Source organism: Antechinus flavipes, chromosome 1 (assembly GCF_016432865.1).
Source record: "Antechinus flavipes isolate AdamAnt ecotype Samford, QLD, Australia chromosome 1, AdamAnt_v2, whole genome shotgun sequence".
NCBI lineage: Eukaryota > Metazoa > Chordata > Mammalia > Dasyuromorphia > Dasyuridae > Antechinus > Antechinus flavipes.
This window is the reverse complement of record NC_067398.1, coordinates 521,803,860-521,830,998: the sequence shown is the minus strand read 5'-3', so window position 1 is coordinate 521,830,998 and position 27,139 is coordinate 521,803,860. Positions and strand designations below refer to the sequence as shown.

The 27,139-nt window shown below is 33.0% G+C and overlaps 1 protein-coding gene across 4 annotated transcripts in view; it reads left to right on the top strand.

Annotated features, from left to right (window-relative positions):
* Positions 1-1,049: 1,049 nt before the first annotated feature.
* Positions 1,050-27,139, top strand: part of TMX3 (thioredoxin related transmembrane protein 3) — an 89,334-nt gene continuing 63,244 nt past the window's right edge. Inside the window, exons 1-4 of one of the 4 annotated variants that reach the window (XM_051970530.1) lie at positions 1,050-2,935; positions 3,920-3,974; positions 11,313-11,352; positions 12,500-12,623. In XM_051970530.1, the coding sequence (XP_051826490.1) occupies positions 2,890-2,935; positions 3,920-3,974; positions 11,313-11,352; positions 12,500-12,623 (265 nt within the window). In that variant the 5' untranslated portion in view covers positions 1,050-2,889. Of the gene's footprint in view, positions 2,936-3,919; positions 3,975-11,312; positions 11,353-11,916; positions 12,026-12,499; positions 12,624-27,139 lie in introns of those variants that run through there. The other 3 variants (XM_051970531.1, XM_051970528.1, XM_051970529.1) reach the window with 3 other exon arrangements.

Here is a 27,139-nt window from a genome sequence, read left to right as displayed (position 1 = left end):
TGGTAGAAAAAGAAGAACATACAGGACTGCAAATCTGAAGATCTAGATTCTTGGTCCTGATGAGCTTGACCTAAGACACTTAACCTATCTAAGCTTCAATTCCCTCTTTTTTAAAAATGAGAACTTTGTACTAGATCACTTGTTTTCAATATATTTTTTAAAATTTTTTTAATCTTAAGACCTCTTTATGCTCTTAAAAATTATTGAGGACTTCCTAAAAAAACTTTGTTGAGATGGATAATGTCTATCCATGCTTACAATATTTAGAAATTTAAACCACCTTATTTCATAATTCAAAATTATGAAAAACAATTTGACCTTGTAGACCTACTGAAAGGGGTTGGAAATAGAGCAGGTGAAGATTCTTGATTGACTAGTAATAGGATAAAGCTGTGAGTAGATACTGTACTTGCAGACGGAGTAAAAAAGTATCTAACATTAAAAAAAAAAAAAAGATAGCTACAGATGATGGGAACAAAGACATCTTTCATATCCAATCAATTGACAAGTCCTATCCATTTTACTTCAGTGACATTTTTGGAATTTAAAGTCCTTCACAATCTGATACCCTCCCATACTTCCAACCTTCTGAAACCTTTCTTATGATCACATTCCCTGAGATTAAGTAATATTGGCCTCCTTGCAGTTCTTTGTATTGGACATTATCCCTCTCTTGATTATGGACATTTCCATACTTCTCTGGCTTCCTTCATGTGACAGCTAAATCCTACTTTCTGTAGAAAGTCTTTCTTGATCACCACTTCATATTAGTGCTTTTCTTCTGTTGATTACCTCTAATTTACCCTTTATATATTTTATTTATATGTGATTAAGTTTCCCTCATTAATCTTGTGCAGTCCTTGAGAGAAGGAAATATTTTTTGCTTTCCTTTGTATCTAGCATTTAGCACAATACCTGCCATATAGTAGGCTCTTAATACTGACTTCTTTTGTTGTCACCATACCTTTTAAATCCTATCATTTGCGAGAATGATCTCCAAATTCTGAATTTTTTTTTGATTTCTTTTTATTTTATTTTATTTTTTTTTATTTTTTTAAATAACTTTTTATTGATAGAACCCATGCCAGGGTAATTTTTTACAGCATTATCCCTTGCATTCACTTCTGTTCCGATCCCCGCCCCCTCCACCTCCTCCCCCAGATGGCAAGCAGTCCTTTACATGTTGAATAGGTTACAGTATATCCTAGATACAATATATGTGTGCAGAACCGAACAGTTTTCTTGTTGCACAGGGAGAATTGAATTCAGAAGGTATAAATAATCCGGGAAGAAAAACAAAAATGCAAGCAGTTTATATTCACTGAAATAGTTTTAAAAAGAAATTTAGTGGGTCTTTTGGTAGGGACAGAATTGGAAAGAAAATATAGCTCTCTCTGCAAGGCTTTGTGAGGTTACAATATAAATGTTCGGACAAGTCTATAAGAACATTTGCGTGATTAATGTAGGGAATAGGTAGTTTCCAAAAGAAGAAAAGCCAAGTTGTTGTGTAGGGAAGGGAGAGGGTTTGGAGAGAGGTATATTAATGTATTTAATAATGATAGTATTGGTCTGACTCAAATGACAGCAAAGATACAGCACAAGTATTCTCTCTGGGAAAGATTAATTAAAATTTGTGGTTTAATGTCCTGGTCTACATTCTGCTGGTGCTACTTATTGGCTTTTTTCTAAGATATGTTTAGACTTGGTGAATGATGGAATTATAAATTATGTGTATAGACTGTACCTGTCAGCTAGGGATTGAGAATTTCTGTGGGGTTTGGGCTAAGGAGAACAATCAGAATCCCATCAGATAGTTTGAAGTTTATATCATAGCAGAGCAGTAACTAAGGCACACAAATCTATTAGACTATAAATCCACTTGAGTATATTTAAAGAAAACAAGTATTCTGAGAGTAGTCCACTCAGCGATGTATAAAGACATTATTTAAAAGAGCTTAAGTCATTTTATAGAAATTAATTTATATTTAGTGGAAAGTACTCATATATCGCCTTGCCTATTTTTCAGGAATACCCTGTGGATGTATCTAATATGCTGTCACTTGAAAAAAAAATAGCCATGAAATAAAAAAGATATTATTTTCAAAGGAAGAAAAAGACAGGCCTCAATTTTCTTCATAAATTCCTTTTTTTCTTTCTGAACTTCCACTGCTCCAAAAGTTTCAATAAAATGCAAATAAAATCAAGTATTCATTTTAAAGGAAGGCTAATACAACAACGGAACTTAACAAGGAGGATGAACAGATTGAAGGGCACTTTTAATAATACTATGTTAGGGAAACACTTCTAAAAATCTAGGGCCAAGTTCACAAGGTACCAATTCAGTAAATCACCCTTTTCCCCTCATCCCTTTGGTCAGAGATATCCCTTTTAGTAAAGGGTCTAATCTTTTTAACAAAGCGGCTCAAAGCATTGTAATATTATTAAAAAGAAAGGTGAACGACAAATGCAGTCACGTTTGGTCAGAAGTCTGTACAGCTGAGGCCAGCAGTTCGGTCTGACGCCGCACTCTCAACAGTTTTTCCGGCACGATAGACTTCCGCTGCCCAACTCGCTTTCTAGCCCAGGAACCAGCCTAAAAGCTCACACATTCCCAGCGCCAGGGGAGGGGCAGAGAGAATAGGGAAATACGAAGAGAACAGTGGAGCATGCGTCGAAGAATTGTTACACGCATGCTCAGAAACTAGAGCAGCTTCCTGGAGCAGTTAACGGCGGCGTAGCTCACACCTTCACTCTTCTGCGCAGTGACAGCTGAGCTTCCCCTTCCGGCAGCTGCTGCGGAGGCGACTGTGGCTTTTTTTCTTCGCTTATCTACCGACTATCATTTTTTCTTCTTTACGCGGTCGCCTCCGCTAGTCTGCAGTACTGACCATGGGACCTGGAAGCGCTTGGCATCTCCTGCTCCTCTGTGCGGCAGGTAAGCGCGAATGCTGGCCTGGAGTGGAACTTCAGGGCAGGAAAGGGAAGGAGGACGGGGGTCGCCCTAGCCCAATTGTGGAGGGTGTCGGGGAGGGAGGGAGGGAGGAGGTGGGGGAAGGATGGAGGCAGCGGTGAAACATGGGGGAGGGGAATAGTAGGAGAAGCGCGTGCGCGCGCACGGGAAACCGGGTTGCTGTTCTGGCGGGGGAGGGAGTTGGCCGGAGAGTGATGGCGGTACCCCTGTTCTAGTTTATACCCCAGGTGAAGTGAACCCTTTCAGTCACCCGACTGAATCTAGGTGTCTTCTAAGCCCACATGTCTTTTATCCTTGCAACTTCCAAAAGAAGGCCTTTGAGTGTAATGGGAAGCTTTGTAATATTATGTTTAAACCTGGAAGTGTGACTTTGGATTTCTTCTCTCTGTCCTACTTTATCCCTTCGTTAAAAAAAAAAAAAATTGGGCAAAAAGCAACCTGTCAACTTCAATGCTTAGCCTAGTCTTATAAAAGGAAGAATTACCATGGATAGAGATAGGCAGGACTAAATCGGAATTTGTATAAAATTAGGTATTGCAGAGGAAGATATCAATATGTATCAGTGAGTTGACATGGGCCACAGGTAAAATGATTCCATAAAGCTGAGGTTTTTTTTTTTTTTTTTTTAATTAAGTACTGCAATTTATTTTTGGTGTTCTGGAAGAAGCCAGCAGAAAAATTGTAAGATAGAGAACAACAGGTTAATGATTTTTGGGAAAAAGAGTACTCCAAACAGCTGCCACTTATCTACAAAAGAGATTCACAAATACAGAATATGATGTCTTAAAAATATTTGTTGAATGATGTGAACTTAGTCTTTGCATTTTAGTTGTATACCGCAGTGAATTAAGATTTCTGCTCATTGTGGGTGATGAAATTGTTTTGCAAATAATATTTCTTTCTAAAACTACAACGCCAATATGTATATTGTATTTTCCTGTTTTTCAGTTGTTGTACTTGGTCAGACTTTGGATACAGATGTTGTAGAAGAGTTAGATGAATCGTGAGTATATAGACATATGTAAATATATATATGTACATATACATGATTTTAAGATATTTAACATTTCCTGTTAGTTTAGTACTTCCTAAATATTGATATATTTTTGACACCTGGCAAACTCACACAACACATAGACGAATATCGGTGCTTTTGGGAGACAGATATCATTCAGTCAGTAAGCATTTATTAAATACCTACTCTGTTAAATCCTGGAGATATAAAGAAAAGCTAAAGACAGTTTTCCTGCCCTCTAAATTTCACAATTTGACATGCAAGTTACTTGAAAGAAGGCTGTCAAAAAATTAATCATCTCATTTTTAAACATGAAAGTGGAAAAAATGACATGTAAATTGTAGAAAGATTACATGATAAATTTGTTAAATAGTGATATAGTGAAGAAATTCTTCTTTTAAATGTAGACATTGACAATTCACATATATGTAGTTCTTGAAACATAATAAATTTTCTCCTAAAAATGGTATTATCAATTGTAGTTTAGCAAAAGCCTATTTAACTTAAGTATAAGTGTAATATACTATTATAAGTATATGTAAGTATACTATTATTGACACTAAGACTACTAACCTCTGAGTCCCCTATTGGAGGGAGAGGAAGAAGTTTCTTCTTTCCTTCTTAGATGCAAGAACAGTACTAGACACATTTTAAGAAAATGGTCCCATTTATCTTTAATATTTTTTCCATGTTCTTTTATACTATCCTAATCCCTGTCCCTTAATTTAATTTATTCTGTTCCCTAATAGCAATTAACACAGTAATAATATTGTTCATGTGCTTTCACTTATATTAACTAAATCTGGTTACCTTCTTCTTATCCTAAACATACTCTAGATATTGTTTGTTTAAAATTTTTAATTGAAGTAATTAGATTTGACTAATTGTGTAGTGTTTTAGAGTGCTAGGTCTGAGTTCCAATTCCAGTTCTGATACGTGATCTTAGATAGTTTCATCATCTTAAAATGGGGGAATTGAATTAGATTATTTTTAAGGGACCTTTCATTTTTAAAGCTATGATTCTGGAATGATAAATAGATAAAACAATAGATTGAGATTCACTCAGCACGGATGCATGCAGCATGTGCTATGTTTCAGATATTAAGTGTTGAGGTTACAAATATAAAAGTTTTCCTTCCAGCCATCAAATTACTTACATATTATTGGAGGTTTACAACTTGTTCATAAATAAATACAGAACCAATACAGAAGTACTACAGGCTAATGCAGACTTGAAGAGGATCCGGGGGCGGGATGGGGGGAATGGGAGGTTAGATTGGCCTAGTAATTGAGTTGAGTTGGGAGGTAGCTATTGAACTGAAATGTGAAAGGAACTAGAGTTTCTAGCAGACAAAGATTATGAGAAGTGGCATTCTAGGCAAGAAGGATAGCCAAAATAAAGATATAGAGGCCAGCAAAGGTATGTGGTTTCACGAGAAGTAATGAAAACTAGATCATTTAGTCTGGAGTGTAGAGCATCCAAAGTGGATTAAAGTGTAATTAACCTATATGGTAGGCTAGAGTTAGATGGTAAAGAAATGCTGTACAGAAGAGTTTGTATTTTTTTCTAGAAAAAATAGGCTGAAGTTTCTTGAGCCTCAGTTTTTAAAGCTTCAAGCTGGCAGTTGAGTGGAAGGTTCATTAAAGAGAACAATTGAACACAACTAATTGTTAGGCTGTTGGGGAAATCCAAGTGAGAGGTGATGAATGCTTGGACAAGGGTGTTATAATATAACTATAGAAGTAAAGTTCACATATCTTTATTAAGTATTAAGTGCTAGGCACTTCACTAAACTCTGGGGATCCTAGAAAAGGTAAAAGACAATTCCTCTTCTCAAGAAGTTCACAATCTAATGAGGGAGGCACCTTGCAAACAATTTTATGCAGGTAAGATATGTGCAGGATAAATTGAAGATGATCACAAAAGTAAGGCACTAGCATTAGAGGGATCAGGAAAGACTTTTTAAAGAATTTGGAATTTAGGAGAGACAAGGTAGCCAAGAAAGAGAGAATCGCAATAAGAAAGACAGTGTCACTGGATTATAGAATTCTTAAAGAGGAATAAGGTGCATGAGAAGACTGGAACGGTAGAAATGGTATAAAGAGCTTTTAAATCCAAAGGATTTTATATTTGATACTGGAGATAAAAGGAAGTTATTGGAGTTCATTGTGTAAGGAAATGATATAGTCAGTTAACAAGCATTTATTAAGCACTTTTTATATGTAGATTGTCGCAGTTATCAAGGACCTCACAATGTAAGGGAGACAATATGAAACAAGTATATCAAAATAAAACATACATATAGGATGAATTGGAATTAACAAAGAGAAGATACTAGTATTAAGGAAAATCAGGAAAGACTTTTTAGAGAAAGTGGGATTTTACCTGGAATTTGAAAGAGGCCAAAAAAGCCAGAGATAAGAGATGAGAAAGGCTAATGAAAAATTCTTGGGTTATGAAAATTGGAGTGTCTTGAAGGAGGCCAATATCACCAGAACTCAGAATATGTGGTGAAAAGATAGGAGGAAATTAAGGTATGTCCAGACTTTGTATTTGATTTTGGGGGTGTTAGGGAACTACTGCAGTTTATTGAATAAATAAGTCTGACCTGGTCAGACCTGAAGTTTAAGAAAACCACTTTAATTGTTGGAGGGAGAATGAACTGAAATGAGGAGAAACTTGAGGCAGGGAAACCGACGGGAAAACTGTTATATTCTTCTAGGTATGAGGTTGTAAGGATCTGTGTCAATGGTGTGACAGAGTCAGAGGACTTTCAAGTAGAAATGTCCTGCAGGTTAGTTGGTGATAGAGATATGGGAGTCAGGAGAGAAATGAGGGCTGAATATGAAGATCTGCATAAAGCTGATAATTAAATCCATGATGAAGATGATACTGAAAGAGAGTGTGGCAAAAGAAGAGGTGAAAACCTCTAAGAGAATCTTTGGATACATTCCCAGTTCCTTCTCACTCATTTCTTAGTTCTTATTTTAAAACACTTATTGCTCCATTTAAACTCCCAAGATACCAGTGATTTCTTAGTTGTTCTAATCCAGTGGGTTTTTTTCAGTCTTCATCCTTTTTTTAAAATTTATATCCCCTTTGTTACATTTGATTCTGTTGGCTACTGTTACTGAATCATCATTCATATTAGGCTTAATCCTTGGCACTCTTCTTTTCTCTTTTTCTATTATTCTTTCTTATTTGGAAAACTCACTCACCTCCCAAGGGTTTAAGTATTTCTATACATAAATATGAATATTGCCTCAGTTTTCTAATTTATAATATGATAGAGTTGAATTCCATGACCTCTTAGGTTCCTTCTGGCTGAAAGTTTGTTACATCTAAACATAATTAGCATAATTTTATTAGATGTTCTCATATTACTAGTTTTATTTTTTCTTTTTCAAAATGACAATTTGGAATTTTTATGCTTAAAAGTTAATTTTTAAAAATATCCTATCTTGATGTGTAAATATATTAGTAATTTATGCTTTTTCCTTGATTACCTAAAAATAGATTTAGTTTAATAACTCTAAATGGATTGTAGATCTTTTGGAACACGTTTTTAAAATGAAATGAGAAATAAAATGATATGAGTGATGAACAATCGGACAGTGTCTTTCTGATGGAAATTGAGCTTGATTTCCTGTCAGTTGTAGGAAAGAATAGCTATTAGATTCATCTTTTAACATAATATTTTTGCTGCTTTAGAAAAAAAAGAAACATTTTTCTGAAAATCAAATTGCCATCTTCCTTAAAGCCACACTGGTAAATATTGTATTTGAATGTTAAATTTTGTTGACTTAAGTTGAATTTTTTGCTGTTTTTACTTATGTTTTCACATGTCATAAAAAATGTTAGAAATAAAGGCTATTTCTGGGTATTGAAAACAGTTCATTTTAATATCACTTTGTTGATGTGATTATAATAAGTTATTGACTAGTAAATCCGGTAAAAATTAATGTTTTTACAGAGTCCTAATTTAAGTTAATTTCTTTAATAAAGATGTCTTTTTGGTAAAGTATTTTCATCCCTGAATAATCTCTGAGAATTACTAAAAGAATTTTATTTGCAAACACATTTTCAAACTATGTGGCCACAGTACCTTAGTTAATGAAATAAATGCATTTAGTAATGGCATTTAGTTAATAGAAATTTGACTACTTGAGAGGTGTTTAATATAAAATATAATATAATATAATATAATATAATATAATATAATATAATATAATATAATATAATATACACATAGGAAAAATTTCCATGTCTTCATAAAAAGGAAATAAATATAATTTTAAATCCCATTATTTCTTTATTGAAAATTACCCTTCCCTAGTATTGTAGAATTTCAAAAGTACAACGGCAGTAGTTGAGCAATTGTATTTGCTGTTATCCATTACCTTTTCTAGGTAATATCCATGACTCATGAGTTTGATCTGCCTGTGTCTCTATTCCTTTCCTTTCACATATAAAGGTTCTACTCTAAGTTATAGCCCTCTTGCATGGAGTATTGTAATACCTCCTTATTTATTTCCCCGCTGCCAATTTCCTTCTCTCTTGGTTTTGTTATTTACACTGATATGAAATTGACATTCCTCCCCTTCATACACAATACATTTTAGGCAAACTCTTTTCCTTATCTTTCCTTATCCACATCATTCTGCAATTCTTTGCCTTTGTACCAAGTAATCCTTCATATCTGCAATATACTAGTTTTTCAATTCAACATCTTAGAATCTCTAATTGACTTCCAAGTACAAATCAGGTATCATTTCCTGCACTAGGATTTTTTCTGATATTCCTAGATAATAGTATTTTCTCTTTTTTTTTAAATTATTATGTTTTTAAATTTTATTTTTAAAATTTATTTTAAATTTTTAAAAAATTATTATGTTTTTTCTTTGTGCTTTTCCAAAACATATTCTAAGAAGTCCTTGAGGACTGCTTTATTTGTGTTTTTGTATACCCATGCCTAATATCAATACTTGTCACATAGTAGTTAGATACTTAACTAGTACTTGTTGAATTGACTTGAAGTAAATTTAACCAATCTGGGGCATACTTTTTTCCTTCCTCATCTTGAATATTGATTTCCTTTTAGATATTTTTATCATATCCTTCCTCAGCAAAAAGTCATTCTCTTTAACATAGAAAGTCCAAAGTAAAATGAAAATTGAGCTTCTTTGCTTTGTCAGCCATCAGTGTCTGTTATTCCAGGCATCTAAATAGTATAGTGGATAGAGCTTCAGAGACCAAACACCAGTTGAAGTCCTTCATTTCTCCCTTATTTAGAGGCCATTCTTTATAACAATCAAAAGAGAGAAAATAAAGCAATTTAACAAAGCTAATCAGCAGTTATCTGAGTTTGAAAGTATTTGCAGTATTCATACCTATGATTCCCTATGACTTCAAAAAAGGCTAAAATGCACATTTTTTCATCTCTTCAGGACTAAGTTAGCTCATTAAAATGTCACTGCTTTCAGTTTTGAATTCTTTTTGTATGTAAACACCATAATAGAAAGCATTTTGCAAATTGTAAGTAATTATAAATTGTTAGCATAATTGTTTTCTTCATTCTGCATATGAGTGTGTATCAGTTCATATGTTCTCATATTGTTATAGCATAGTTTGTATAGTTTTTACATGACTGATGTTCTACTTAATTTCTAGTTCTTTGCAACTACAAAAAGTGTTGCTACATATCAAATAATTTGTTGTATATGAGACTTCTATTTTTCTCTGACTTTCTTGATGTATATGCTTGGCAGGGGGAATCTCTGGATCAAAGACTACAAACATCTTAGTCATACTTGAAACACAATTCATATTTACTTTGTAGATTGATTGGACCAGTACATAACCACCAATGTGACTCTCTCTCTTTCTTTTTGGTGTGCTGGATTCAAAGCAAAACTAAATAAAATTAACATTTCCATTTATAAAGTAGAACAGAAAAAGGAAATTGTAAATGAAACTGAAACTTCCAAACATAAAGACTGCTTTCCTTATAAGTATAAAACATCAAACGTGTAATTTTCAAAACTGTCAGGCTTGTCTATGTTTCCTTCAAACCTTTGTTCTGTTACTTTTTTTTTTTTTTTGCTAGAAAAATGCTTCATTGAGTCTTTTCTTATTTTTTGGCATTCTATCATCATGTCTCCTTTCCTTTTTTCCTGCCCCCAAGTTGGAAAGAAAAAAGAAAAGCAAAACTCTTGTAACAAGTATTTGTAAACAGACACATTGAATTTCCATTTTGGTTATATCTGAAAATGTATATCTCATTCTTTTTGTCTTATTTTCGACAATTTCTTTAACATTAGCTATTTTCACTTTTTTTTTTTCAAAAGTATTCTTGCTTTGATCACCTATCCATTGGAAAATGACTTGTTTTTATATTTGGGAAAAAGAGAGAAAGATACAGCCAGAGACAGAACAATTAAGAGAAGTCGGAGGTCCCACCGGATGACTTCAGATTTGTTTTGTTTTGTTTTGGTAAAGTAAAAGACAAGTTTGTTACTTAAGAGAAATGAAGAGGGTGTAGAGAATTGGGAGGATAGAGAATGTTTGGAATAGTTTGTCTGAGGAGTGAGGTATCAGAGAGGAATAAAATAATTTCTTTGCTGCAATAAGGTCTCAGTTGTTAAATAACATGAATTGTAATGTACCCGGTCAGCATGATTGGAGTATTTCGTACTTCAGCTTCATTGAGCAGCTCAATAGTAATGGAGGAAATTAAAGATGGAAGTAATCCAGCCCTGTGGTTTTGCAAGAGAAGCAATAGGAAAAGCAGGCAAAGGATTCAAGAGCAGTAGAGAGTAAAAAAAGGATGAGATTGAACTCAGTATAGGGGTAAAATACCTCTAACACATTAGTTATTCCAGGGATAAAAAGAGAAGTCATAGAGATAATGGAATAATGGGTTGTAGGTAGAGTGTATTATAATAAATTATAGCATAGGTAGTAATATGACTTCCTTATGTAGTATTATGAGACTGTGTATGTCTATATTTATATCTTGTCATTGGACCCAGAAGGTTCTGGAGGGGAAAGTGAGACAAGTAGCATTGCACAGCCCTTCCTCACTTAAATTCAGTTCACTTGCATGTCATGGCATCACTTTCCTGATGTCATGTTCCTCTTTGAGAAAGAAGAACAAGTATTAGGCACATATGCACACACACATATGTATATTTACATATATGGTGAAATATTAATATTGTTATCTTAGATTTTAGTTTCCTCATTTAGGAAAATGTATTACAAAATTTTAATTTGAGCACATTCATAAATCAGATGTTTTTTGTTTTGTTTTTTTTCTCTTTTAGATTTAAAGACAATCGGAAAAATAGCATTTGGCTTGTAGATGTGAGTATATGACTTTGTAGCAGGTTTTCTTTTGGATAATACTTTTGTGTTACTTTCTGCCATTTTTTTCCTCCCTAACAGAAATGATAGGGCACTTTGAATTTTATATCTGAGAAATGCTTAGATGTGTACTTGTGTAGACTAATAGAGTATAAATAATCTGAGATTTGTACCATATTTTTACTAACAATGCTGACCTCACAATCAATGCTAGAGAACCAGTTTATTAGGTAAAACTATCTTATACATCATTGCCAAACTGTCTTTGATTGAGGTCCACGGTAGGTCTGTCCTATACTGAACTTTACTTTGTGAGTAAAAATATTATAGTAAGATTATAGTATAATTTGCTTATAAATCAGATTTCCATTTTTTCTAAGCCTTAAAACAAAGAGGGTTAGATAAATCACCAAGTCCATGAATGAGCCCAGAACTAATTCTTTTCACTTGTTTATAACCAAATAGTTCAGTCTCTTTCTTACTGAATATTTTGTTAGAGCTGCAAATGATGAGCAAAATTGAATTAATTTGAGTTTCATCTTACCTTCCTTTCCTCACTTTCAGGTCAGGGGATAAGTTTAAATCTTATGGCATGGAAGGGCTTCGGACAATTTATTATGGCTCTTCAACAGGTGGACCTGGCCAAGACCCCAGCCAGCTGGTGGCAGAAAAGGTCAGGTCCCTACCTGGTTGGGTGGTCAATGGATATTTTAAAATAGGCCAGCTTTTTCCAGTATCAAAACAGAAGCCCTGGAAGTTCCCCTATAGATATGGGGGGAAATCAGGGAAGTCCCTAGCTATGTGGGGATATAATGTGAAATCTAATCTGAAGAAAAAGAGCTGTCATCAATTATTAGTTTTCTTTTTGTATTAATTTAATCACAGTGAAAATAAAATATGAGCATATTCACTTGGGATTAACGTACTATAAATAGTGAACCCATTTAAACAGGTATCTGTTTTAAATGAACCTGGTATAGTAATTTTTAAACATTTATGGAAAACAAATTAATAAATAATTTAGTCAGAATGGAATTCTTGCTAGTACAGAGGCCCTTTCAATTGATCAATGTAATATTTTTCAAATGATTGCTATGATATTTAGAATCACTGATTTTTTAAAAGAAAGTATCTTGCTTCATTCTAGTTCTATGCGCCATGGTGTGCACACTGCAGAAGATTGGAACCAGTTTGGAATGAAGTTGGTTTAGAGATGAAAAGACTTCGGTCTCCAGTTAAAGTTGGAAAAATGGATGCTACTTCCTATACTAGTAAGTCATCCTTGTCTGAATATTTTAAAATGCTCATTATCAGGAACATTGATATTCTTTCATTATGCACAGCAGTAATAGCTGACTGTGGTGACAAATTAAACAGTAGCATCATCTTTGCTCTTTAATCTTCTCATATAATTGATATATTAATAATTATTGAGATTATTTTTATGTTGAATTAAATCAGTTTGTCTTATTAAACTATTTGCTGGGCTTTGTGTTAGACACTGTGAGTATACAGAATGTAAGGTATAGTTTCAGTCCTTACAGACGAAGAGCTTCCTGTGAACAATTTGAGAATAGCTAAATATTCAACTGATATCCTAACTATAAGTATAGTAGAAATTCAGAGCAGTAGAAATCAGAGAAGGTTTGATGGGGGAATTGAGACTTGAACTGTATCTTAAAAGGATTTAAATAAATAGGAGAGGAATGAAAGTATTCCAGGTGGCGAAAATAGCTGAGCAAATACACCAAAATGAAAATGAACATCAGGCACATACCTAATCTGTTCTACTGATTAAATTCTCTTGGTTATTTTGAATGGAATTTCTTTTCCAAATGAGTTTTGTTGTTAATATACAGAATACTGATATTTATGAATTTATTTTGTATCCTGTACATTCTGAATGTTGTTTCACTTAATTTTTAATTGGATTTCAATTAAATTCTTTAGTTTGTACATTATATCATCTTCACAAAGCAATAATTTTGTTTCCCTTTTATTTGTGCTTTTCCTTTGAATTTTTTTCCCTCAATGTTATAGTTCTTTTGAGCAACTGGGTAATGTGGTGAATAGAGTATTAGGCCCAGAGTCAGGAAAACTCATCTTCCTGAATTCAAATCTGACTTCCAGATACCTACTAGCTGGGTAACCTTGAGCTAGTCACTTACTTGTTTTTGATTGTTTCCTCATTTGTAAATGAACTGGAGAAGGAAATGGGAAACTGCTTCATATTTCAAGAGAATGCCAGATAAAATCATAATGAATTGGCACAGTTGAAATGACTGAACAACAATAGTTACTTTTTTAAGAACTATGTCAAATAATAAGTGGTGATGATGGTTATTCTTTATTTAAGACCTTAAAGACCACTTTTTTTACACTCTTTTTTAAAACTTTATTTTTATTCTGGACTTAAGCACCAAATAAAATTGGCATCCTCTTACACAGTAGAAAAAAGAGGATTGTACATGAAACTGTAGAATTTTTATGTAGAATTTGATATTCTTTTTATGTGTGAAGTCAATTTGTAGCTTTCAAAAGTGTCCTGTTTGTCCATTACTTTTAGTCTTTCTTCTGTTATCTTCTTTACATTAAAAAAAAAAAAAAAGGATGCCTTAATTTTCTTTTCTATCCCTCTACTTTTTCCAGCACTTCCACGTCTTGCCATCCATCAGCTTTCTGTCAAGAGATAGATAACATGTGTCATCATTCCTTTAGAATCATGGCCATTTGGTGAATTAATTTGAATTCTCAAGTCTTTCAAAGTTGTTTTTTCTTTATAATAGTGCTATTAGTATAAACTATTCTCCTCTTTCTGCTTATTTTACTCTGTCAGTTCAGATAGGCCTTCCCAGTTTTCTCCAAAATGTTTATTTCTTTATTTCTTATAATAATACTGGATTAAGTTCATGTCACATTTTTGCAACTGTTCTTCTATTCATAGGCATCATTTTAATTTCCAGTTCTTTGTTATTAAAAAAAACCCAAACAAATAGCTACTATAAATATTGTTTGTTGGGTCTTTTCCCTCTTATGATTTCCTTGCGTCTTAAGGCTTAGTAATCTTATTATTAGGTCAGGGGATTTTCACTGTTTAGTAATTTTTTGAAGTAGTTGTAGATTGCTTTCCAAAATGGATTATCATGTTCACAATTCCACCAATATTGCAATAATATGCTTGTTTTCCTTCAACCTTTCCAAAGTTGTCATCCTTTTTTGTCATCTTTGATAGTAAGTTGTGTAGGGAGTAGAACCATAAAGTTGATTTAATTTCTATTTCTCTAGTAGTGATTTGGAACTTTTTTTTCATGCCTGTGATTCCTTTGGAAAGTGCTTGTTAATATATCCTTTGGCAGTTTATCAATCATGGAGAATTCTGTCTTTCGTTTTTTATAAATTTGAACCATTTCCTTATATATATTCAATGTGAGATCCATATCAAAGAAACTTGGTGAAAAAAAAAAAGTCCTCATTTAATGATTTCTGTTTTGAAGTACATCGTTACTGTTTGTACAGAAATTTTTATGTTATTAAAATTATCTTATTAATAAATCCAAGAGTTAATTTCTTTCTCCTCTGATGTTTATGATATCATCTTTCACATAAAAATCAAATATATATTTGGAACTTATTATGGTATATGGTACAAAATTTTAGACTATTCCTAATTTATTAGACTACTTTCAGTTTCCAGTGTTTTTTGTGAATAATAAATCCTTCTCTCAGATGTGTTCAGTTTTTGTAAATAGGCTATGCACAATTAACAAACATATATATATATGCCTTTTCCCCTTTAGTAATTTCTAGTGAAATTTTCTGCATTTTCAGAAAGTATTCATATTATTGAATTTCCTTCTTGTTTATCTTGTCAGGTTTTTCTAGGTATGAAAGGGATATATTGGAATTCTTTCATTAATATAGTTTATTGTTTATTTCTCCTGTAGTTTATGAACCTTTTTAGTATTTAGATAATGTCTTATAGTGCATATTTGGCATTAATATTGATTGATTATGATACTTTTAAAATAATGTAATTTCTCTGTATATCACTTTTATATTGTATCTATCTTTATTGTCATCTTGTCTGAGATCCTGATGGTTATTCCTGCTTTTTTGAGTTTACATGAGTTACAATGTTTCAGCTTCTTATTTTAACTTCCTATAACAACCTATTGTTGGATTCTACTTTCTAATATATTCCTTGCCTCTTTTATAGGTGACCTTATCCCATTCACTTTTATTATCAAAATTATAGTAGTATTACTCTAAAGTTTGCAAAGTATTTTGTATACATTACTTCATTTGATACTTGTGACAACCTATGGTACTTGAAGTTTTTATCCTGATTTTACAGATGAGGAAACAGACCAAGAGAGTTTATTTTAATTGCTCAAAGTCATACCAATTGGTAATTGAGACAGGATTTGAACTTTTTTTCCCCGTATCCAAGTCCAGTTCTCTATCCTTAGACCACCGAGCTGATTTGTTATTATTAATGATATATTTCCCTCTATCCTGTTTCTTTTTGTATTTTTCCTCTTTTTGTCTTTTGTCTCCTTCTTTACAAAAAGAGATGGCGAAAGAGGACAATGCTTAACACAGTTAAATGCTTTGTAATTTGATCTGTTTTATTTATGATTATTCCCTCCCTTACATAATTTACTTTCTCTTTTCATCTTCTTTCCCCTTTTCTTGCCTATCTTATTTTCATTCCTGTGATGAACTTGATTTCTATGCCAAACTGTATTTATGTGCAACTATCCTTTGTGCTATTAAGATGTTTATGTGATTCCCGTTTTTTCATTCCTTCCTATGTTTGTATATTGTTCATCTTACATAACCTTACTATGTGAGACATTAAGTTTTTGTTCCTTTTTCTTCCTCTCACATAATAAATTCTTTTTTTGTACTACCTTTATATTCTCTTAAGAAGATCAAAACAAAATTTAAATCTATCCAGGGCTCTGTATTATTTAACACTTTCTGTGACCTTTGAAAATAGTAGACTTCTTGATTGCCTTGGCACTGTTTTGCATCTGCTACTTGCTGTGCCTCTTGCAGGACTGCCTGCATGTTGTGTTTCCTGGGTACTGAATCCAGTCTGTTATCGATTCTTGTTCATTTTGCTTTCATAATTATGTATCCTATATGCAACTTCTTTCCATTGATACTGCCATCACTGTGATATAGGACCATAATCACCTTTTTATCTGGATTATGAAAACAGCCTTGTGGTCTCCTTGCTTCCTGCCTCAAACTATCCTGTACTTAGATGTCAAATTAATCTTCCTATGGTATAGATCTAACCATGTCACCCACTCTTTCTTTCCACACACCTTCATTCATTAATCTCCCGTGACTCCCAGTTGTCTTTAGGATAAAATATAAAATCTTCTGTTTGGTATTTATAAAATGGCCACATCTAACCTTTCCAGTCTTATTGCACCTCATCCCCACATACTCTGAGATCTAGTGACACTGGCCTCATTTCTGTTTTTTGCACAAGAAATTCTATCTCTAGACTGGGCATTTCATTGGCTGTCCTCATTCTTAGAACTCTCTCCTTCCTCATTTTTATCTCCAGGCTTCTTTCAGAGCTTAGCTAAAAATCTCTTACTTACAAGTTTTCTTGATCCCTGTTAATACCAGAGTCTTTTCTTTGTTGATTATTTCATTTTATCATGTATATTTGTATATATGTATATGATATCTTATCCTAATTTGATACAATACTTTGTGTTCTTTAGATTGTGACCTTGAGGGACTATTATGTACCCTTCCTTTGTATCTCTAACACTTAGCACACTGCCTGGCATATAGTAAATGCTTAATGAATGCTTGTTGACTAACTGACCTGACCTTCACTTCTTAGAATTCCTTCTTTCAAGACTTAAGCTCAAGCATTCTATACTATATAAAGTCTTTCCTGATCTTCTTAATTGCTATTGCTTTATCTCCTTAAATTTCCTTGATTTTACATAAACATATATACACATATCCATGGGCATCCATAGCCATCAATGAGGAAAACCCAACCATATAGGGAAAAGGCCCTGAATTCTCCTCGGCAGTTGTCACTGATGAGCAAGTAAGACCCAACAGCCCTGAAAATAGATACAGAACTCCAGCACAAAGGTTGTATTTTAAGCCTAACTCTTGTGGTCAGTATCTAGGGAGGTAAAACCTGTGAAAATGCTCACAATTTCACCAACAGTTACCATTATCTATTAGAGAGACAAGCCATCTCCTATATAACAGCAAATCATCCAGAGAGAGGGACAAATAGAACATTGTGGAGACAGGCCTAGAACTAACCCCCCAAACTCCAGGAAATGAAGTGTCTTCTAGACCAGGGCTTTTTTTTTTTTTTTTTTTAAGTGAAAAGGAAAGTATTGTTTTATTTTATTTATTTTTTAAATATCTTTTTGTTTTTCAAAATACATGCAGTGCAAAGATAATTTTCAATATCCACCCTTGCAAAACCTTAGATTTCAAATTTTTTTTCCCTCCCTTCCTACCCCGTCCCTCCCCTAGACAGCAAATAATCCATTATAAGTTAAACTTGTATAATTCTTCAAAACATATTTCCACATTTATGATGATGTATAAAAAAATCAGATCAGAAGGGGGGAAAATGAGAGAAAATAAGCAAAAAACTAAACAACTGTAGCACAGGTAAAAATATGATGATATGATCCACATTCAGTCTCCATAATTCTCTCTCTGTATGCAATGGTTTTTTCCATCAGAAGTCTTTTGGAATTGTCATGAGTACCCTCATTGCTGAAAAGAGCCAAGTCCATTACACGTGATCATTACAAAATTTTATCATTGCTGTGTACAATGTTCTCTTGGTTCTACTCACTTCACTTAGCATCAGTTCATGTAAATCTTAGCAGACATTTCTGAAATCATCCTGCTGATGATTTTTCTGGCTGTTAGACTTAATTAACATTTTAAAATGCCAATGATTTATATGGGTTAAAATTGTTAATTGTTTTTATAAGTTTTTGGTTGGATTCTATAGAATTCTTTAAGTATACCATCATATCTGCAAAGAGTCATAATTTTATTTGTTCTTTATCTACTGTAATTCTTTCAATTTCTTATTACCAATGCTAATATTTCTAGTACAATATTAAATAGTAGTTCAACCTTGTTGTGGGCCTTCTTATTTCATCCCTGATCTTATTGTGACTGATCTAGTTTATCCCCATTACATATAATGCTTGCTGGTGGTTTTAGATAGATGCTCCTTATCATTTATTCTCATGCTTTCTAGTTTGTTTTTTTTTAATAGGATTATTATTTTTGCACCTCATTCCCACATACTCTGAGATTTAGGGACACTGGCCTCATTTCTGTTTTTTGCACAAGAAATTTTATCTCTAGACTGGGCATTTCATTGGCTGTCCTCATTCTTAGAACTCTCTCCTTCCTCATTTTTATCTCCAGGCTTCTTTCAGAGCTTAGCTAAAAATCTCTTACAAGTTTTCTTGATCCCTGTTAATACCAGAGTCTTTTCTTTGTTGATTATTTCATTTTATCATGTGTATTTGTATATATGTATATGTATGTCTTATCTTAATTTGATGCAGTTTGAACAAGAATAGATAATAGACTGGATTCAGTACCCAGGAAACACAACATGCAGGCAGTCCTGCAAGAATCACAGCAAGTAGCAGATGCAAAGCAGTGCCAAGGCAATCAAGAAGTCTATTATTTTCAAAGGTCACAGAAAGAGTTAAATAATAAAATAAGATTGTTATATTTTGTCAAATGCTTTTTCTGCATCTATTGAGATAATCATATGATTTCTGTTAGTTTGGTTGTTGATTTAGTCAATTATGCAATTTTTTTTTTTCCTAATATTGAACCAGCCTTGCATTCCTGGCATAAATCCTACTTAGTCATAATCTATTATCCTGGTGATAAGTTGTAATCTCTTTGCTAATATTTTATTTAAGATTTTTGCATCAATATTAATTAGGGAAATTGACCTATAATTTGCTTTTTCCTTCCTGCTTTAGGTATTAGCACCACATCTGTCATAAAAGGAATTTGGTAGAACTCATTTTTACCCGATTTTCCCCAAATAGTTTATATAGTATTGGAATTAATTGTTCTTTAACTCTTTGGTAGAATTCACTTGTAAATCCTTTTGGTCTTAGAAATATTTTTTTAGGGAATTCATTAATAGCTTGTTCAACTTGTTTATCTAACATGGGACTCAGTAAATTTATCTTCTCTGTTAATCTGGGCAATCTGTATTTTTGTAAGTATTCTTCTATTTCACTTAGATTATCAGAATTATTGGCACACAACTAGGCAAAATAGCTCCTAATTATTGCTTTAATTTCCTCTTCATTAGTGCTAAGTTCACTCTTCATTTTTGATACTAGTAATTTGATATTCTTCTTTCCTTTTTCTAATCAAATTAACTAAAGCTTTATCTATTTTGTTGGTTTTTTTTCCATAAAATAACTCTTAGTTTTATTAGTTCAATGATTTCCTTACTTTCAATATTATTAATCTCTTCTTTTGTTTTCAAAATTTCTAATTTGATATTTAATTGGGAGTTTTAAAATTTGTTCTTTTTCTAGCTTTTTTAGTTACATAACTAATTCATTGATTCTTTTTTCTCTTTCTCTACTTTATTCATTTAAGCATCAAGAGTTTCCTCTACGAACTGCTTTGGCTGCATCCCATATATTTTGATATGTTGTCTCATTTTTATTCTCTTGGATGAAATTATTAATTGTTTCTATGGCTTGTTGTTTCATCTACTTTATTCTTTAGGATTAAATTAGTTAGTTTCCAATTAGTTTTTTTTTTTCCCCAGGCCTCTTTATTACCTGTTGTTTTTAATTGCATCATTATCTGAAAAGGATTCATTTATTATTTCTGCCTTTCTGGATTTGATTTTGAGGTTTTTAATGCCCTAATACATCGTCAGTTTTTATGTGGATGCCACATACCTTAGAATAAAAAAAGTATATTCCTTTCTATCCCCACTCACTATTCTCCAAAGGTCTATCATACCTAACTTTTCTAAAATTCTGTTCACTACCTTAACTTCTTTCTTGTTTATTTTTTGGCTAGATTTATCTAGTTCTGATAGAGAGAGGTAGAATACGATCCCCACTAATGTAGTTTTGCTGTCTATCTCTTGCAACTTAAGTAACTTCTCCTGTATTAATTTGGATGTTATATCACTTGGTGTGCATATATATTTAGTACTGATATTATTTCATTATCTGTGGGTACCCTTTAGCAAGATGTAATTTTTTTCCTTACCTCTTTTAATTAGATCTGTTTTTGCTTTTGCTTTATCTGAGATCAGGATTGCTACCCCTACCTTTTTTTTTTTTTTTTTTTTTTTTAACTTAAATTAAAGCATAGATTCTGCTCCAGCCTTGAGCCTGTATCTTTTGTGTCATATATTCATTGTGAAGTATACATGTTACATGTTGTTTGTTTTAAACAACATATTGTAGAATTCTGGCTTTTAATCCAGTCTGAATCTGCATTCATTTTATGGGAGAGTTTCTCTCACTCATATTTATAATTAAAATTACTGACTCTTGTGTTTCCCACTATTCTATTTTTCCCTGAGTTAAACTGTTCTCTCTCCTTTACCCCTTTGCCTCCTCAACATTGTTCTGCTTTTAACTACCATCTCTTTCAATCTGCTCTCCCTTTTTTTTTTTTTTAAACCCTTTTCCCTTTCTTTTCCCTTTTATTCTCATGTTCCCATATAGGGTGAGACAAATTATTATACCAAACCAAATAGATATGATATTCCCTCTTTGAGCCAGATCCATTGAGATTAAGATTCAAATAATGCTCATCTCCCTCTCTTCTTTCCTTAAACTATAACAGGTCTTTTGTGCCTCCTCATGTGATGTTACTCTATTTTATGTACCTTTCCTCTTCTCCCAATACAATCCTTTTTTCCCACCCCTAATTTTTTTATGTCATCATGTTAAAGTCAAGTTATATTTCACCCTCTAAGTATGCACCCTGACAAAGATACAGTTTTTCAGGAGTTAGGTATACATCATCTCATGTAGTAAACAGGTTAACTTTTAAAAACAAATTTTTTTCCCTTTTTTTAACCTGCTTAGTAAGCTTTTTGAGTCTTGTATTTAAAGATGAAGTTTTCTGTTCAGCTCTTTTTTTTTTTTCCATCAAATATGATTAAAATTTCCCTATTTTCATTAAATGTCCATCTTTTCCCATGAAAGATAATATCTACTTTTCTTAAGTAGTTGATTCTTGGTTGTAATCCAAGATCCTTTCCTTTCTGCAGTGTCATATTCTAGGCTTTTCTGTCCTTTAAAGTGAAAGCTGCTAGGTTCTGGGTAAACCTGATTGTAGATCCTTGATTTGAATTGTTTCTGGCTGCTTGCAGTGTTTTCTCCATGATCTGATAATTTTGGAATTTAGCTACAATATTCCTTGGAGTTTTTATTTTGATGGTACACTTTCAGGAGGTGATTGATAGATTCATTCAATGACTATTTTACCTTCTGATTCTAATACACCAGGATAGTTTTCTTTGATGATTTCTTGAAAGGTATTATCGAGGCCTTTTTTTTTCACCGTGGTTTTCAAGTAGTCCAAAATTCTTAGATCCTGAATCTATTTTCCAGATCAGTTTTCCAATGAGGTATTTTACATTTTCTTCTACTTTTTTGTATTTTTTTTTTTTTTTGGTTTTATTTGACTAATTTTTGATGTCTCATTGAATCATTTACTTCCATTTGCCCAATTCTCATTTTTATTGAATTTTTTTTCCTTCAGTTGGCTTTTTTAACCTCCATTTGAATTTGGACAATTGTATTTTTAAAGGAGTTGTTTTGGTCAGTGGATTTTTTTTTTTCTATTTCATCAATTCTGTTTTTTAAAGAGTCGTTTTCTTTCTCCATTTTGCCAATTTTTTTTTAATAAGTTCTTTTCTTTGGTATATGTATTATTATTATTTTTTTTCATTACACCATATGTATTTTGTAAGGAATTGTTTTCTTTTGTCAATTTCTTTGTTTCTCTTTTTAAACTCTCCTGCAAAACTTTCATTTCTTTTCCCTATTTTTCTTCTAGTTCTTTTTAAAGATCCCCTTTGAACTCCTCCAAGGGAGCCATTTGAGCTGGAGTCCAATTCTCATCCCACTTTGAGTTTTTACCGGGAAGTGTTTTGTGAGCTCTAGTCAGAAGTGTTTTTGTGAGCTCTGGTCTTGGTGTTCTTCTGAGTTTATATTCTGTTCTTCCCCCTCTCCATAGAGCTCTCTATAGTCTGAACTATAGATTGTGGTTTGCTCTTAGGGCCTAGGGAAGATTACCCCAACCTTCCTCTAAGAGTGGTAAGGACTTCTCATTGCCTTGGAGCTGGGTACTGTAGGCTTCCACATTGGCTGGGCCTGTGCAAGTTCTACCTGTTATAATAGAGTTCACAGGTTCACTATTTGCTTTTTGTACTTGCATTGGAGATCTCACAACTAGTCTGCTAATCCACTGGCCTTCTGAACCAAGACAGAGTAGTTAACACTGCTATGTATTGGCTAAGAGCCTCCAACTGGGTTTTTTCTGTGCCAAATCTTCCCAAGCTTTGCCTTACACTTGGCCAAGTTTCCCCCTGCCCAATTGAGACAGACCTTTCCTGAAGTCCTTCCAAGATATTTTATGCTGGAAAATTATTACACTCCAAATATTTGTGGGTTCTGCCTCTTCAAAATACATTCAGGGGCTTGATTTAGTGTTAATTCTGAGGGAAGTTAGGAAGAGCCCGGGCAAAGACCTGTCTACTCTCTGCCATATTCTAGACTTGGCTTTTTAAACTTTTCCCACTTGGGACCTCTATTTACCTAAGAAATTTTTACATATCCCTATCTTGAATCCAAATTGAAATGTTCAGGCAGTGTTCTTGCTTGTGCATTGTGAAGTATGCATGTTACATGTTCAGAATCAAGGCTGCAGTGAAGTTGCACAATATTTCACAGGCCGGTGCTGCCAGAAATCCCTTTGATTCATTACACATTTGATTATGAATTAATATTTGATCATTGCATTTAGAACTGTTTTACTGTTGCCAAATTTTTTGCAGCCCCCACATTCATTTATGTGATCCCATATGGGGTTATGACCCAAAGCTTAAGAAGCTTTGCCCTAAATTAACTATCCTGAATTGAACTTTCAACTCACCTCATCATCAAAGAGAGAAATCTTGATGGAGACAGAGTCCACAATCTTCATGACAGAACCCACCTTCTGTTTTTGGCCAGCTATCTTTGATTAGCAAGTAACTCCAAAAGCCCCCAGAATAGAAGTACTTCCCTCTCCTGCCAAGACCACCAATCCTTTCCCTGGCCTTGTTGTTTCCTCCGGGAGCAATCTTTTTGAACATAGGACCTGTTGTTACTTGCCTCTGATAGTACTATAACTTTCACTTCTAAAGTCACAGCTACTGAAGACTTGGGGAAACAAAAGATTTTGTCATCGAAGTCCTTGGTACTTTGAAATTGTTCAAGTTTAGAAATCAGTATGATTTTATCAGTGTTAACAACATTAAAGATGATGGTCTTGGGGCAGCTAGTTGGCGCAGTGGATAGAACACCAGCCCTGAAGTCAGGAAGACCTGAGTTCAAATGTGGCTGCAGACGCTTAACAATTCCTAGCTGTGTGACCCTGGGCAAGTTATTTAACCCTAATTGCCTCAGGGGGAGAAAAAAAAAGAAAAAGAAGAAGATGGTCTTTGCTTTGCTGCTGTACTTTTAAAGATCATTGGACCTTTCCTTCTGATTTGTAGCCTGAACCTCTGGTAGATATTGTCTCCTAGAAATGTGAACTTCTTAAGAATAAGGGTTGTCTTGTCTTATTTCTAATGTTTAACACAGTACTTTACATGCACTAACACTAAAAAATGCTTTCTCTTATATTGTGAATAGTGTGAAAGAAGTAAGGTTATAGGTCTATTGAGACCTCAGATGACCTATGGACCAAAATAATCATTGTACAATTGAGGAAATTCAGGTCCAAGAAGATAGAGTGAATTTCCTAAGTCACAAATCCTACACTGTGTCAAAAACTTCAGAGCTTGTGATTTTTGCCATTGTACCCATTGTTGTTGTTATCGTCTTTTGTTCTTGAAGAGGACCATGACATTAGGAAAGTGGTGCCATGACATGCAAGTGAATTAAATTTAAATAAAGGAGGGATGTGCAAAGTTATCTGATGAATCACTTTCCCCTACAGCACTATTAAGTTCCAATGGCAAGATAAAGATCAGGAGGATTGGATGAAATGGGCCACTTTACCATTTTTAAGCCTCAGTTTGACTGAGGCTGTATCCATTCAGTAATTAAGGCCCATGCTGTCTTACTTTAAGTCCCTGGTATACATCTAACATCCTCATAGTAATGAATTTTTAAATTATAATTTCTGTAGACTTGGATGGCATTTTATTTAAATCTTTTGCCTTAATATTCATTAGTGATATTAGTCTATAATTCTTTCTCTACTTTTTCCATAATTTTAGGTTTTCTGGAATATTTTTGTCTCTTGAAGAGGTTGGTAAAGTTCTTTTTTATTTATTGAGAATAATTTATTTAGCTTGGATATTGTTTTTTCAATTGAAAAGTTAGACAAAAGGGTATTTTCTTTTGTTGACAATTCCTTTATTATGTGTTCTTTTTCACTTTTCAAGTTTGGATTGTTTAATGTTATTAATTCATGTTCTATTAATTTGACTGTTTTATGTTTTAATGGGTTTTCTTTAATTTCTTTGTTTTGTAATCACAGTTACATATATTCATTTCTGACAGTTATTATAAACATATTTCTTCGTTGTTGAAATTTTCCTTGTTCATTTTTATTTGGGGTAATTTTCTATTTTTTTCTGGGGAATTAAAAGCCTTACCATATTTTTTAGTCTTTAATATTTGAGGAATAGGAAAAACAGGCCCGTTAATGCATGCTGATGGAGTTGGAAATTGGTTCAGCCATTCTGGAAAGCAGTTTGGAACTACATTCAAAGTTATGAAGTGGTTAATCTCATTAGTAAGCCTATATCCCAAAGAGACCAAAGAAGGAAGAAAATAACTCCATTTCTCTCTTCAACTCCATCCATATTATGTACATGTATGTACACACATAAATCACAGATGCAAAGTTATCTCAGCTCATTTTGTATAATCAAAGAATTGGAAACTAAGGGAGAGCTTATCATTTGGGGAATGGCTGAACATTTTAATATGAACATAATATGGATATAATATGGATACAGTCCAATATTATTTTCTAAGAATTAATGAAAAGAAACTTTTTCACAGAAACTTGGGAAGATTTGTATGGACTGATACATAATAAAATGAGCAGAGTAAGGAGAATATAATAATACTATTGTAATGTAAATAACTTTAAAAGTCTTAAAAGAACTGTAATCAACAAAATGACCTACTATTGCAAAGGACCTGCAAATGAAGGTTCTAAAAGATGAAGCATCCCTCATGTATCTTGCTAGAAAGAGGGTAGACATTAGGGTCTCCAGAATGAGACATTCTTTTGATCCTGGTCAATTGGAGAATTTATTTTACTTGGCCAATTTATTTGTGAGAATTTTCACATGTACCCCCATTGAGGATGTGAAGTATGGAGAAAAATAATTTTTTATTTAAAAATTTATTTAAATATTTGATAATATTTATAATTATTATATATGATATAATATACTAATTGGCTTAGTTCATTGAAATATATTTGATTTCAAAAAATTTTGTTAATCTTTCCAAGATAAAATTAAATTCATTCTTTTGATTATCATTTCTATTGTCTTGTTTTTGATTTTATATCTTTCTGTAATTGTTTTTTCCAGAGAAATATTATTTCTCTAAAACAATGTTTTAAAAATATGTGGTCATTTCAGCGTATTAGCTCCGAAGATGTCTCCAAAGATGTCTCACTTGTCTGTTTTATTCTCTCAGCCTTCTTCCAGTCTCTCCTAAGTAATTTTTTTAAGTGTTTCATTGATACCTTTTTCTTTCTTCCTTTTTTGGAGGTGGGAGGAGAGGAAGGATCATTATTATCACTTAGTTCCCTTCTTCATCTGACCTCCTTTGCAAAAAAGTTGCAACCCTTGCTATGCAGCAAGTTAGCATTGTCAATAAGAACAAAACCACACATTGGTCATGTACAAAAATTTACATGTCATTTTGCATTTTTTGGACATCTCCCTCTCTCAAGAGATAAAGGAATCTTTATTCATCTTTGGTTAATAAAATCATAGTTGTTGATTGCATTTTTCAGAGTTCTTGAGCATTTCAAAAAAATTTTTTTTATAATGTTGCCATCATTATGGAAATTGTTATTGTTTTGCTCAGTTCACTCTGCTACAGTTCATGCATTTTTTTCAGCTTCCCTTAAATCATTCCCTTTTGTCATTTTTTTGTTAATTATTTTACTACATTTGTATACCACAGTGTTTTTTTTTGTTTTTTTTTTTTTTTTTTTTTTTTTTTTTTTTTTTTTAATCTCTTCAGGATATAGCTCTAGTTGTAGTGTCTGGTATCACTGGATCAGTGAGGCATTTATAGTGTTCTAGTTTGGAGCCTGACTTAGGTTAGTCTCATTGTATTTCAATATTTCAATTTGTAGTTTCAATATTAGAACAAAATGGGATACTCTTAGGTCATTCAGAAGTCAACAAAAGGTGCTTTCCTTAGCTGTAGGAATATAAGAATATCAAAAAAAATAAATAAACATTGAGGGCGCTCCATATTGCTTCACATCAATG